This window comes from Neophocaena asiaeorientalis, unplaced genomic scaffold, assembly GCF_003031525.2.
Source record: "Neophocaena asiaeorientalis asiaeorientalis breed wild unplaced genomic scaffold, Neophocaena_asiaeorientalis_V1.1 scaffold114, whole genome shotgun sequence".
Classification (NCBI taxonomy): domain Eukaryota; kingdom Metazoa; phylum Chordata; class Mammalia; order Artiodactyla; family Phocoenidae; genus Neophocaena; species Neophocaena asiaeorientalis.
In genome coordinates this window covers 10974990-10990378 of record NW_020173116.1, presented here as the reverse complement: position 1 = coordinate 10990378, position 15389 = coordinate 10974990, and the positions used below count along the sequence as shown (strand labels likewise).

At 43.6% G+C, this 15389-nt stretch overlaps 1 protein-coding gene across 6 annotated transcripts in view; it reads left to right on the top strand.

Annotated features, from left to right (window-relative positions):
• The first annotated feature begins 1555 nt into the window (after window positions 1-1555).
• The window catches only part of TBC1D8 (TBC1 domain family member 8), a 77413-nt gene continuing 63579 nt past the window's right edge, over window positions 1556-15389 (top strand). For 4 of the 6 annotated variants that reach the window (XR_003003132.1, XM_024743907.1, XM_024743910.1 and 1 more), the window contains exon 1: window positions 1561-1666. Coding sequence is in view for 3 of the 6 variants with exons in the window: in XM_024743907.1 (XP_024599675.1) it covers window positions 1662-1666 (5 nt within the window). In the remaining 3 variants the exon portion in view is untranslated. Of the gene's footprint in view, window positions 1667-9118; window positions 9174-15389 lie in introns of those variants that run through there. The other 2 variants (XM_024743908.1, XM_024743911.1) reach the window with 2 other exon arrangements.

Below are 15389 nucleotides of genomic sequence, written 5' to 3'. Positions count from 1 at the left end.
GTGCGTGGGCAGTCGGAGCCTGGATAGGATGAGGGGGGCGTCTGCCAGGGAGGGGACAGTGGTAGCAACCAGTTTGTGTCGTATCCAGTTTTTCTCAAGGGCTGTGTCATTCTTTAAGGGTTGTGCCCTGCCCCCTTCCCTCCTGCCTCAAACCCGTTGGATAAAGTAGGAGAACGTGAACCCAGACTGATATGGCTAAATGAATAAGTTGAAAAGTTAATGAGGAACAGAGTTTCAAAGTAATTCTCCACGGAGTGCTTGTTAATGACAAAGAGAAAGGGGATACCGCACAGACGGAAGCTTGGCAGACACTCTTCATCCACTGGTCAAAGGAGTGTTACCAGTAATGGGACAAAACAAAATCGCCTGGCACCTGATAGGATGGGATAAAAGGGATACAACATCACTTCTGTGACTCATTGCAGTGATGTATAACCTGAATCTAATTATGCTCTAATTATGATGAAGCATCAGACAAAACAAAACTATGGGACATTCTGCAGAAACTTGTGGCCCTTCCTCAGGGCCTGATACGTAAGAATTAGAGGGTCTTAATCCTCTCAACCGTCTTGAGTTCCAGGCAGTAGAAGATGGGGCAGGAGCAGGTGCTGTCATTTTTTCCCTCTGCTGTCGATTCACGGTGCTTTTCATGACAACAGGATGGTAAACTTTTGTGTTGTTTTTTTTTTTTTTTTTAATATTAATTTTATTTATTTATTTGGCTGTGCCAGGTCTTTGTTGTAGCAGGCAGGCTTCTTAGTTGCGGCATGCAGACTCTTAGTTGCAGCAGGCATGCGGGATCTAGTTCCCTGACCAGGGATGGAACCTGGGCCCCCTGCACTGGGAACGTGGAGTCTTAGCCACTGGACCACCTGGGAAGTCCCTCAGTATGTTTTCTTATTTGCTTCTCACAGTTCCCTGCTGGATTATTCTTCCACCTTTGCGATGATGATATTATAATAATAATAATAATAATAATGAAGGACAACATTTAGGTAATACTTCTCATGGCCAGGTGATAGTCCGAGCCCTCTGAATGCTGCATACATTAACTGGTTTAATTCTCACAGTTACCTTGTGCGGAAGACACGCTGTGGTTAGTCCATTTTACAAATGGGGAAACTGGGGCACAGAGAAGTTAAACACCTTGCCCAAGGTCACACAGCTGGAAAGTAGTGGAGCCACAATTCAAGTCAGGCCGTCAGACTCTGGATCCCTAGCCTTTATTTACTGCATGCGGTGGCCTCCTGTACCGTGCCGCTGGGGGAACCAAAGACTCAGCTCGCTTGGGTGGCTTGTCGGGGGCCCCTTGTTCACTTACTCATTGATTCTGCAAATCTGCGCTGAGTGGCCGCAAATGCCAGACTCTGTTCCAGATGCTCTGAAACGGGACAAGGCAGCTAGGTCTCTGGGCTTCACGAGCTGGACACCAGGCCTGTTGCCCGGGGTCGAGCCTAGATGCAGGGCACGTGCGTGGGGAGCAGATGGCTGCACGTGGGCTGCTGGCCTGTCTGTTCCTGTGCTCACACGTGTGTTGTCCTCTTGTCTCTTGAAGGTCGCCTGGTGGGTGCCCTGGATGCGGTGCTGGATTCCAACGCCCGGGTCGCTCCGTTTCGAATTCTACTCCAGGTCCCCGGCTCCCAGGTGTATTCTCCCATAGCATGTGGTGAGTTACTGAGTGGATCGGACGTTTACTGGGCCGTGGCCACGGGTGAGTTTTGTTCCAGGTGGAGTGTTCCCCACCTTGAGGTCTGGGCATGAGTATCTGCATGGTCGTGACGCTAGAAGGTAACTCCTTCTAGAACCTCATCTGCTGCCATGAGCTCTTTGTTCTTCCTTTCTTTTTTTGTTTTTCTTTTCCAACCATTGGAAGCGTGTAGAGGCTCTAAGCTTGGGCATCCAGGCTTTCAAGTGGCGTGTTGGTCCAGGGGCCTGTGAATCCAGCTGTTTTCTTCATCTTGTGTCTGACATAACACACAAGTCCGGGGCGTGTGCCTATACCGTAACAGGGCAGGGGAGGTGTCTGGGGCTGGGTCTGTCTTAGGCCAGCCTTCACCCTTGTTCCACGTGTGCGCTGAATCACTGGACGGCTGAGCCCTACGGGAATTTAGACATCACCTTCGCATCCTCTCCAGCTGAGCTTCAGTTCCTCCTGCATGCACTGCAGTACTCCGCCTCGTCACTCCAGCTCCTCTGGGGCTGGGAATCGTTGCACCCTGAGAAGCCACTTCTATTAAAAAACAAAACCGGGGCTTCCCTGATGGCGCAGTGCTTGAGAGTCCGCCTGCCAGTGCAGGGGACATGGGTTCGTGCCCTGGTCCGGGAGGTTCCCACATGCTGCGGAGCAAGTAAGCCCGTGCACCACAACGACTGAGCCTGAGTGCTAGAGCCCGTGAGCCACAGCTACTGAGCCTGCATGACACAACTACTGAAGCCCATACGCCTAGAGTCAGTGCTCTGCAACAAGAGAAGCCACCGCAGTGAGACGCCCACGTGCCGCAATTAGAGAAAGCCTGCGCGCAGCAACGAAGACCCGATGCAGCCAAAAATAAATAAATTAAATAAATAAATAAAAATAAAATAATGTATATTAAAAAAACCCCCAAGATGTGTCTTTTTAATCACACAAGTAATAAATGTTCATCCTTAAGAAATTAGAAAATAGGTAAGAAAGGAGGAGAAAGAAATCACCTATAACCTTTTATCTGGTGCTCATCACTCTTGTGTCTGCGTATGTGCCTCTCCACAGAGGTTTTTAGTTGTGTTTGTTTCCTCTTAACATTTTACTAATCACCATAAACTTTCATTGTCACCTCACATTCTTAAACAACATTGGATGAATTTTTTTTTTTCCTGGAAAAAATACAGGAAAGTTTAAAGAAGAAAATTGTCATCCATATCCACCATTACTAACAGCTGTTCACAGCTTGGCATGTTTTTCCAGTCTGTTTTTTTTTGAACAAATCATTCTCTGTTTGCATTAAGTGATGAAATGATGCGCGCTCAGTATAATCAGCTAATACTGGAAAGTACAGATAAGAAAATATATCTTGCCCCACATCCTAGGCGCCCAAGGGTACCTCCAGTGCCACTGGGGTCACATCATCCAGGCAACTTTTTTTTTTTTGTATTTTTTTGGCCACACTGCATGGCTTGGGGTTATTAGTTCCCTGACCAGGGATTACACCTGGGACCACGGCAGTGAAAGCGTTGAGTCCTAACCACTGGACCGCCAGAGAATTCCCAACACAACTTTCTAATGCATTTAGACAAGTCCAGGGATAGTTATGAAGAAGGATAGACGAGCTTTATAAAAATGCAGCTTCTCTGACAGTGCTAGTTTATGATAAAAATAGTGTTTTTAGTGGATTTCAATAAAAGGAAAGATGCTTCAAATAAACACCGAGCACTTTCTAAAAGGTTCATTTAAGGTCAAGGGGAGAGATGTTTAAAAGCATGACAAGGTCAGAATTGTGGCTTTTGAAGACAGTGTTTCCGTTCTGGCAATGTTCATTGACTCCCCTCCTGAAGGACAGGGATGTCAGCGTTCTCATCCCTCCCCTGCTTCCCCAGGCTCTCATTTTTTTTTTTTCCTAACATCTTTATTGGAGTATAATTGCTTTACAATGGTGTGTTAGTTTCTGCTTTATAACAAAATGAATCAGCTATATGTATACATATATCCCCATATCCCCTCCCTCTTGTATCTCCCTCCCACCCTCCCTATCTGTCCCCTCTAGGTGGTCACAAAGCACTGAGCTGATCTCCCTGTGCTATGCAGCTGCTTCCCACTAGCTACCTATTTTACATTTGGTGGTGTATATATGTCCATTAGGCTCTCATTTTAAAAGTCTTACTATTCATTGTACGTGGTAATTTCCATTCTCTTCTGTAACCACACTTTCCACCATTATTTGGCTCAGTTCTCTATGTAAATTGATTTAATGCTTCCATCAGGTACAGCTTTCCCAGCACAGAGTCTTTTATTTTGGTTCCTGTCTTAATTGGCTATATTACTGTTTTCTTCTCCTAATAACATCTCACATTTGCAAGTGTTTGTGCCTTGCTTTTGAACTCGAATGACACCTTGGCTGGGTCTGATGGGCTCTGGCCAGACTCTGGAGCTTGGTGGCCATCACTTCGGGGTCTTTCAGTATTTAAGTGGCAAAGGGAGAAATCTCAGGCTGGTGTGATTCCTGCCCCCGCCTTGTGGGTGATGTGCTTTTTGTGGGGATAACTTTTTTATCACTGAAGTTCAGTAGCATTAGTCCCTTTAGGAACTTGGTTATAACCTGTTACTCCCTTGAGCATATACCATGTTACATTTTTCTGCAACTCCACGTGCTCTTCCAGGACACAGATTGATTTCTCTTTTTTTAATTTTTGGCTGCATTGGGTCTTCATTGCTGTGCGTAGGCTTTCTCTAGTTGCGGCGAGTGGGGGCTTCTCATTGTAGTGGCTTCTCTTGTTGCGGAGCACAGGCTCCAGACGCGCAGGCTCAATAGTTGTGGCTCACGGGCTCTAGAGCCTAGGCCCAGTAGTTGTGGCGCACGGGCTTAGTTGCTCCGCGGCATGTGGGATCTTGCCAGACCAGAGCTCGAACCCGTGTCCTCTGCATTGGCAGGTGGATTCTTAACCACTGCGCCACCAGGGAAGCCCCAGATTGATTTCTTTAATCATGTAAGGAAACGTTCTTTTTGTTTGTTTTTTATTTGTCTTTTTTGTTTTTGTTTTGCGGTACACGGGCCTTTCACTGTCGCAGCCTCTCTTGTTGCGGAGCACAGGCTCCAGACGCGCAGGCTCAATAGTTGTGGCTCACGGGCCCAGTTGCTCCGCAGCATGTGGGATCCTCCCAGACCAGGGCTCGAACCCGTGTGCCCTGCATTAGCAGGCAGATTCTCAACCACTGCACCCCAGGGAAGCCCAATATGGTGTTTTTTTAAATTAAGGCATGTACATTGTTTGTTAGTTTATTTTTTCATCTCCTCATGTCTTCTATTACTTAATAGGTCTTCTTTTTAAATTAATTATCTATTTTATACATATTAGTGTATATATATATATGTCAATTGACATATTGACATATATATATGTCAATCCCATCTCCCAGTTCATTCCCCCCTTCCCCCGCTTGTAGAGAACATGTAGATGTTCTCTACATCTGTGTCTCTATTTCTGCCTTGCTAACAGTTTCATCTGTACCATTTTTCTAGATTCCACATATATGCATTAACACACGATATTTGTTTTTCTATTTCTGACTTACTTCACTCTGTATGACAGTCTCTAGGTCCATCCATGTCTCTACAAATGACCCAGTTTCGTTCCTTTTTATGGCTGAGTAATAATTGTATATGTGTACCACATCTTTTTTGTCCATTCGTCTGTCGATGGGCATTTAGGTTGCTTCCATGATCTGGCTACTGTAAATAGTGCTGCAGTGAACATTGGGGTGCATGTATCTTTTTGAATTATGGTTTTCTCAGGGTATATGCCCAGGAGTGGGATTGCTGGATCTATTTTTAGCTTTTTAAGGAACCTCCATACTGTTCTCCATAGTGGCTGTATCACTTAACATTCCCACCAACAGTGCAAGAGTGTTCCCTTTCCTCCACACCCTCTCCAGCATTTGTTGTTTGTAGATTATCTGATGATGCCCATTCTGACTGGTGTGAGGTGATACCTCACTGCAGTTTTGATTTGCATTTCTCTAATAATTAGTGATGTTGAGCAGCTTTTCATGTGCTTCGTGGCCATCTGTATGTTTTCTTTGGAGAAGTGTCTAGGTTTTCTGCTCACTTTTTGATTGGGTTGTTTGTTTTTTTTAATATTGAGCTGCATGAGCTGTTTATATATTTTGGTTTCCATTACTCTAGGAGGTGAGTCAAAAAAGGTCTTGCTGTGATTTATGTCAGAGTGTTCTCCCTATATTTTCCTCTAAGAGTTTTATAGTGTCTGGTCTTACATTTAGGTCTTTAATCCACTTTTTTTTTTTGTAATAAACTTATTTATTTTGGCTTCGTTGGGTCTTTGCTGCTGCACATGGGCTTTCTTTAGTTGCGGCAAGCGGGGGCCACTCTTCGTTGCATTGGACAGGCTTCTCATTGCGGTGGCTTCTCTTGTGGAGCATGGGCTCTAGGCATGTGGGCTTCAGTAGTTGTGACACACAGGCTCAGTAGCTGTGGCTCATGGGCTCTAGAGCGCAGACTCAGTAGTTGTGGGGCATGGGCTTAGTTACTCCGCGGCATGTGGGATCTTCCCGGACCAGGGCTCAAACCCATGTCCCCTGCATTGGCAGGCAGATTCTTAACCACTGCGCCACCCGGGAAGTCCCTAGATCTTTAATCCATTTTGAGTTTATTTTTGTGTATGGTGTTAGGGAGTGTTCTAATTTCATTCTTTTACATGTAGCTGTCCAGTTTTCCCAGCACCACTTATTGAAGAGACTGTCTTTTCTCCATTGTATATCCTTGCCTCCTTTGTGATAGATTAGTTGACCATAAGTGCATGGGTTTATCTCTGGGCTTTCTATCCTATTCCACTGATCTATATTTCTGTTGTAGTATTATTTCCGTAGTATTATTTCTATTATATTTCTGTTGTAGGCTTTGTAGTATAGTCTGAAGACAGGGAGTCTGATTCCTCCAGCTCCCTTTCTTTCCCTCAAGATTGCTTTGGCTATTTGGGGTCTTTTGTGTCTCCATACAAATTTTAAGATTTTTTTGTTCTAGTTCTGTAAAAAATGCCATTGGTAATTTGATAGGGATTGCACTGAATCTGTAGATTGCTTTGGGTAGTATAGTCATTTTCACAGTATTGATTTTTCTAATCCAAGAACATGGTATATCTCTCCATCTGTTCATGTCATCATTGAGTTCTTTTATCAGTGTCTTATAGTTTTCTGAGTACAGGTCTTTTACCTCCTTAGGTAGGTTTATTCCTATGGTGGCCTCATAGAATGAGTTTGGGAGTGTTCCTTCCTCTGCAGTTTTTTGGAGGAGTTTGAGAAGGATGGGTGTTAGCTTTTCTCTAAATGTTTGATAGAATTCACCTGTGAAGCCATCTGGTCCTGGACTTTTGTTTGTTGGAAGCGTTTTAATCAAAGTTTCAACTTCATTACTTGTGATTGGTCTGTTCATATTTTCTGTTTCTTCCTGGTTCAGTCTTGGAAGGTGATACATTTCTAAGCATTTGTCCATTGCTTCCAGGTTGTCCATTTTAGTGGCATAGAGTTGCTTGTAGTAGTCTCTTACGATGCTTTGTATTTCTGCAGTGTCTGTTGTAACTTCTCCTTTTTCATTTCTAATTTTATTGATTGGAGTCCTCTCCCTCTTTTTGTTGATGAGTCTGGCTAAAGGTTTATCAATTTTGTTTATCCTTTCAAAGAACCAGCTTTTAGTTTTATTGATCTTTACTATTGTTTTCTTTGTTTCTATTTCATTTATTTCTGCTCTGATCTTTATGATATCTTTCCTTCTACTAACTTTAGGTTTTGTTTGTTCTTCTTTTTCTAGTTCCTTTAGGTCTAAGGTTAGATTGTTTGAGATTTTTCTTGTTTCTTGAGGTAGGATTGTATTGCTATAAACTTCCTTCTTAGAATTGCTTTTGCTGCATCCCATAGGTTTTGGATCGTAGTATTTTCTTTGTCATTTGTCTCCTGGTATTTTCTGTTTTCCTCTTTGATTTCTTCAGTGATCTCTTGGTTATTTAGTAACATATTGTTTAGCCTCCCTGTATTTGTGTTTTTTACGTTTTTTCCCCTGTAATTGATTTCTAATCTCATAGCGTTGTGGTCGGGAAAGATGCTTGATATGATTTCAGTTTTCTTAAATTTACTGAGGCTTGATTTGTGACCCAAGATGTGATCTATCCTGGAGAATGTTCTATGTGCACTTGAGAAGAAATCTGCTGTTTTCGGATGGAATGTCCTGTAAATATCAATTAAATCTATCTGGTCTGTTGTGTCATTTAAAGCTTGTGTTTCCTTATTAATTTTCTGTCTGGTTGATCTGTCCGTTGGTGTAAGTGAGGTGTTAAAATCCCTTTCTATTATTATGTTACTGTCGATTTTCTCTTTTATAGCTGTACCATTTGCCTTATATATTGAGGTGTTCCTGTGTTGGGTGCATATATATTTATAGTTGTTATATCTTCTTCTTGGATTGGTCTCTTGATCATTATGTAGTGTTCTTCCTTTTCTCTTGTAACATTCTTTATTTTAAAATCTATTTTATCTGATATGAGTATTGCTACTCCAGCTTTCTTTTGATTTCCATTTGCATGGAATATCTTTTTCCATCCCCTCACTTTCAGTCTGTATGTGTCCCTAGGTCTGAAGTGGGTCTCTTGTTGTAGAGCTGGTTTGGTGGTGCTGAATTCTCTTAGCTTTTGCTTGTCTGTAAAGCTTTTGATTTCTCCATTCAATCTGAATGAGGTCCTTGCCGGGTAGAGTCATCTTGGTTGTAGATTCTTCCCTTTCATCACTTTAAATATATCATATTTACTATGTGTCTTGGCGTGTTTCTCCTTGGGTTTATCCTGCCTGGCACTCTCTGCACTTCCTTCACTTGGGTGGCTATTTCCTTTTCCATGTTATAATCTCTTCAGATATTTTCTCAGGTCCTTTCCCTCTCTCTTCTCCTTCCAGGACCCCTGTAATGCGAATGTTGGTGCATTTAATGTCGTCCCAGAGCTCTCTTAGGCTGTCTTCATTTTTTATCTTGTTCCTTCATCCGGTACATAGTCCTCTGCCTTTTCATTTTGTTTATCTTTCTGTGCATGTGGCTTTGCTTCCACAGGCTGCAGAATTGTAGTTCTTCTTTCTGCTGTCTGTCCTCTGGTGGATGAGGCTATCTAAGAGGCTTGAGCAAGCTTCCTGCTGGGAGGGACTGGTGGTGGGTAGAGCTGGGTGTTGCTCTGGTGGGCAGAGTTCAGTAAAACTTTAATAGCCTTGTCTGCTGATGGGTGGGGCTGAGTTCCCTCCCTGTTGGTTGGTTGGCCTGAGGTGACCCAGGATTGGAGCCTACCCAGCTCTTTGGTGGGGCTAATGGTGACTCTGGGAGGGCTCACACCAAGGAGTACTTCCCAGAACTTCTGCTGCCAGTGTCCTCGTCCCCGCAGTGAGCCACAGCTGCCCCCCCTCGCCTCTGCAGGAGACCCTCCAACACTAGCAGGTAGGTTGAGTTCAGTCTCCTATGGCGTCACTGCTCCCTCCCCCTGGGTCCTGATGTGCACAGTGCTTTGTGTGTGCCCTCCAGGACTGGAGTCTCTGTTTCTCCCAGTTCTGTCGAAGTCCTGCAGTCAAATCCCACTAGCCTTCAAAGTCTGATTCTCTGGGAATTCCTCCTCCCGTTGCCAGACCCCTGGGTTGGGAAGCCTGACATGAGGCTCAGAACCTTCCCTCCAGTGGGTGGACTTCTGTGGTATAATTGTTTTCCAATTTGTGAGTCACCCACGTAGCGGTTGTGGGATTTGATTTGATTGTGATCGCGCCCCTCCTACCATCTCACTGGGCGTCTCCTTTGTCTTTGGATGTGGGGTATCTTTTCTGGCGAGTTCCAGTGTCTTCCTGTCGATGACTGTTCAGCAATTAGTTGTGATTCCGGTGCTCTTGCAAGAGGGAGTGAGCACACGTCCTACTCTGCCATCTTGAACCAATATCCATTGTTTATGTAGACGTAATGCTATTGCACGCTTAACAGACTCTAGGATAGTGTAGACATAACTTTTATAGGCCCCGGAAAATCAAAACCTTTTTCGACTCGCTTTATTGTGCTATCTGCTTTATTGCAGCAGTCTGAACCCAGCCCACCGCATCTCTGGGGTGTGCCCGTAATAAGGAATTGTTGCATCCAGTGGATGTACATTTATAAGACCTTTGATATGTATATTGCCCAACTGCCTTCTGTAAAGGCTGCAGCAGCTAACACTGAATCCCCACCACCCCTGGCAGTGTCGTTGTTCTCAGCAGATTTAATTCTTGGGCCATTCTTTCTGTTGAACCAAGATCTGCTTCCTTGAACCATAAAAAGAATGAAATAAAGCCACTTGCATCAACATGGATGGACCTAGAGATTATCATACTAAATGCAGTAAGCCATACAAAGACAAATATATGATAGTGCCTACATGTGGAATCTAAAAGAATGATACAAATGAACTTATTTACAAAACAGAAACAGACTCACAGACATAGAAAACAAACTTATGGTTACCAAGGGGGAAAGGGGGGTTGGGCGGGATAAATTGGGAGTTTGGGATTAACATATACGCACTACTATATATAAAATAGATAAGCAACAAGGACCTACTGTAATGCACAGGGAACTACATTCAATTATCTTGTAATAACCTATAAGGGAAAAGAATCTGAAAAGAATAGATCCATACATAATATGTATAACTGGATCACTTTGCTGTATACTTGAAATTAACACAACATTGTAAGTCAACTAGACGCCACTTAGAAAATAAATTAAAAAGATCTGCTTCCTTTGGTTTCCACTTGAGTAGGTGCTTGCCTTGGACGTGACCCATGGCTGGTCTGCAGATGCTTCATTTTCCTCTGTCCTCTTGCCCACAGAAGGTCCGAGTAGGCAATTGTTCGTTCCAGTGCCTCTTTTCTTGGGTTAGGGCAGAGAGGATGGGAAAGGGATTTGTGTCTCAGGCTTGTGGTATTGATTTAGGTACTTAGCCCTCTTCTGGGAGTCACTTGGCCATCTTGCACAGTGATATTGACTCACCACATTTAATATTTTTATTGTGTCTTGAGCATTGAGAAAGGCTCCCTGCCCAGGGTTTTGCATCTCAGATAAAGCACAAACAGGAGCTGTAGGAAAGCCCTGGGCGGCACCAGGACGTGGTAGGAACAGGAAGCGTGGCCCACAGGAACGATTTATATCTTCACTTGTCTCTGGCTGCTCACGCGGCAGTATGGGGAGAATTTCCATGATAACTTTTTCTGTTTCTTTTTAAGCAGAGGTGGAAGAGCTGGGGGGATAATTTCGTGGGTGAACGTGATTATTATTTGGCAACAGAGATCTGTGGGTGGCTGTGGTGGGAAGGAGAGAGAAGTTGCTATTACTAGTATTTTGTTAACTTACATGGACCAAAGAATCCCAAGGCTTTATAAAAGGGAAACATTAGTAGAGCTGAGTACTGGAAGGACTCAAGGGCCAGAACGGAGGAGGCCGTTTGAAGGTTTCCCTTTTATTTAAATGCTTACCTGCCTCATGAAAATCAAAGTTTTCTCAGAGTCGTGCTCACTACTGACCCTCCAGTGCCCAGGGCAGAGCCTGGAGTGTGGTCAGCTCAGTAAATAGCGTGGGTGAATGAGGGGTAAAGTATGCAAGAGAAGGTCAAGGGCTCAGCAGTCAAGACTTCTGTTTGTAAGAAAGGGAAGGAAGGTGGTGCGTGTGATCACAGATAAGACTTCATGGGCCCTTTCTGAGAAACCAGGGCCAGGGATAGCCCAGGGCTATCTGAGTCTGAGCTCTGTAACCAGCCACCAGGACCACTGAACAGTAGAAGAACTTGCAAAACCGGGGGTCTTACTTGCTTTCTTTAAAAAAATAAAATAAATTTTTTTTTATTGTGGTGAAATATAAGATTGACCAGCTTAACCATTTTTTTCTTTCTTTTTCTTTTCCATTACGGTTTACTATAGGATATTGAATATAAGTCCCTGTGTTATACAGTAGAACCTTGTTGTTTATCTGCTAATCCCAGACTCCTGATCCATCCCTCCTCTACCCTCCTCACCCTTGGCAACCACAAGTCTGCTCTCTGTGTCTGTGAGTCTGCTTCTGTTTTGTAAATCAGTTCATTTTTATCATTTTGTTAGATTCCACATACAAGCACTATATGATATTTGTCTTTCTCTGGCTTACCTCACTTAGTATGATAATCTCTAGGTCCATCCGTGTTGCTGCAAATGGCACTACTGCAATTTTTTATGGCTGAGTAATATTCCATGGTATAAATGTACCACGTCTTTATCCACTCATCTGTCGCTGGACACTTAGGTTGCTTCCACGTCCTGGCTGTTGTGAATAGTCCAGCTTAACCGTTTTTAAGTGCACAGTTCAGAGGCATTAAGCGCATTCATACTGTTGTGCTACCATCGCCACCATCCAGCTCTAGAATTTTCACCTTCACACATGGAAACTCTGTACCCGTTAAACACTGACTCCCCATTCCTCCCTCCCCCAGACCCTGAAAACCACTCTCTGCTTCCTGTCTCTCTGATCTTGATGACCTTAAGAGCCTCCTGTAAGTGGAATCTTGCAGTGTTCGCCCTCTTGTGGCTGGCTTATCTCACTTAGCATAATGTCCTCAAGGTTCAGCCATGTCAGAAGCTGGAGACAAATTAGGAAATAATATGCAAATGATTAAAAAGGCCAAAAAAAAAAAAAAGGTTCATCCATGTCATGGCGTGTGTCAGAATTTCTTTCCTTTTAAGGCTGAATAATGTGTGTCTGCTTTCTTTTTGAAATCAGATAGGCAGTGATTGGTGCACAAGTAGGAACCAAGTGCACGGTGTGTAGAACCAGGAAAGGAGACTCCTGGGAGGCAGCCCCTAGTCAGGGACAGGAGGGGAGGGGAAAAGAGCAGGGAGAGGGGATCAGGGACGGGGCTCCAGCCTGCAGGGGGCTCGGCCTTTGACTGAGTTGACACCTAGGCTGCAAAGAGCTCGGAACAGGACGCTGTCGCCATTTCTCTGTGTCTGGTGGCCTCAGCTGTGCTTAGGCCTGCAGTCGAGTCCAGGCCGTGCCACGCTGCGAGTTACTGATGTGTTATTTCGTGTTCCTGTTGGTAGGGGATTCTCACAGCTGTTTGCTCTGTTATCCACACATACATTTTATTCTTGACCGTGGCCCCAAACAGTGAGCTAGTTGTTTTTTCTTTGCCTGCTTTTAGGGAGCAGAGAATACTGAGGCAAGACTCTGGATTATCTGCCTGGACTATTGCAGGAGTTGAATTCATCATGCAGTAATTTGAGTCCTTGTCATGTCAGTTCATTGAGATGGGGGGTGGGCTGTCTTTTCTGGTTATAGACGGAGGACTTGCCGTGCTTAGAGGCAACCAGGGTGGTGTCCTGCAAAGAACATGGCCAAGAGAGCAGAAGCTTCAGGAGAAGATCAAAAAATCTTTTTTTTCTTTTTTTAAAGAAGCACATATATATATATATTTTTTTTTTTTTTTAATAAATTTATTTATTTATTTTTGGCTGCATTGGGTCTTTGTTGCTGTGCGCGGCCTTTCTCTGGTTGCAGTGAGCGGGGGCTACTCTTCTGCACCACCAGGGAAATCCAAGCTCATAACATCTTTATCCAGGTGGCCTTTTAATAATGCTCATGTCCTTATGGTCTGCGTTTGGACTCCAGAGTCATTTTGCCCGGCTAGTTTTGTGAATGTTTATTATGACAGTGTCATGCAAGGTTTTAGTGTTCCTAGCAAGGTGGTCTGTCCCTGGTCTTGAGTGAAATGAGGGAGAGCAGGAAAACAGGAAAAAAAAAAAAAAAGGAGCCAAATGCTAGCAGGTGAGAGTGATGCCGTGACAAGCGGAGTGTGGATTTCCAGCGGACCAGGGGGAGATACAGCCTGGACGGGCAGAAGCACATCTGCATCTTGGGAGCAGGTACGTGTGTAGTTCGAATAAAACTTTGTTAATATTTTAGATTTGGAAAATGAAAACACATGATTTTGAAATTTCAAGGGCCGTCGAAGGAAGCTGTGATAGTTTTGCTAACAACGTGTGGGATATGTTTTTTAAAAAGTGAGAATCACAGGAGTTATGCTTTCCAGTTTAAAAAATCCCTTCCTTTCCTGTACTTTCCTTGTCTGAGCCTCTCAGCAATGTGTAAGGAATTATTGGCCCTGGAGAGGGAAGAAGCAACGTCCAGCTTCCTCATGACTTGCCAGGGGCACATCTTGCGTCAGGGGGACCTCCCTGGTGGCCCAGGTGAGGGTTCTTACAGAACGTTCTGTCAGACTGTTCTTTCTGCTGTGTCATCCCTTATCTCTGTCCTTGACCGTGGCTGGTGCTTTAGTTTCTTGTTTTCTGCATCACTGTTTGCTTTGTCTTTGGAGAGAGAGTTTTCTTACGGGAGGAAATGTTCCAGGGTGGATCAGATTATTGTCTTGGTGACCTTTGTGCCAGGGCAGCAAAGGAAGTGCCAGCCAGATCCTTTTTCAAGAACAGAACTTGCTGTGCACTTCAGGGAAGGTCTGGGAGGCAGCCCTGCAGGAGGAAAGTTAGAACGTCTTTGTGAGCACTTCCTAAGGTCACGCAGTATGAGTGGTCACACTTGTTTTTGGTTCCTTGGGATTCGTCAGAACAACACTGGCTGGCATTTTTCACGTGGATTTACACTTGGAAGTTACGGAGGGGGACCGTGGTTGACGTTTCTTTTCTATTAGGATGTTTCCATCACCAGGCTCTTAATTGTTTTCAATAAAGTAATTTTTCAGTAATTAAACTCACTGAAGGTGTTCTTGCATTAGCGATGGTGCTTACAGTTACTTAAAAAGCAGGCAAGTGCTGAGTCTAACTTTCCGACTTCGTGACTTTGAAGGTCAAAAGTCATTTTTGTAAAATGCTTTTAAACTGGGGAGATTGTTGGAGACCCCAAGGTCTGAGTTTTCTCTGTTGCAGTAGTCCCTTTTCTGAAACATAGGGAGATAGCAAATCACTGTGTTGTGTGATAGGAACTAACAGTGTTGTAGGTCAGTTATACTTCAAAAACAAACTCATAGAAAAAGAGACCAGATTTGTGGTTATCGAAGGTGGGGGGAGGTGGAGAGGAGAGGGAGTTGGATGAAGGGGGTCAAAAAGTACAAACTTCCAGTTATAAGATAAATAAGTACTAGGGATGTAACGTACAACGTGATAAATATAATTAACATTACTGTATGTTATATATGAAATATCATTGTATATGATAATATATGAAATATATATAAAAATATATAAATAGATGAAAGTTTTTAAGACAGTAAATCCTGAGTTCTCATTAAAAGGAAAACATTTATTTTTCTATTTCTTTAATTTTGTGTTTGTGTGAGATGAAGGATGTACACTAAAACTCATTGTGATAATCATTTCATGACGTATGTAAGTCAGACCATTATTGCTGTGCGCTTTAAGTTTATACAGTGCTTTATGTCAGTTATATCTCAATAAAACTGGGAGGAAAAAAATCGCCCCTTTTCTCCCTCTTGTAATAATCCTTATGCGTAGTCTCTCCTTACCTTACAAATCCCGATTTGTTTTTTTTATTTGACATGCTTCAGAATAAATATGACCTAAACAAAAACATAAAGTTTGAAAGCTGGGAATCAAACTTTAGTATCTTACGGGTTGCCTCACTTCTGCACAGAGCATGGCT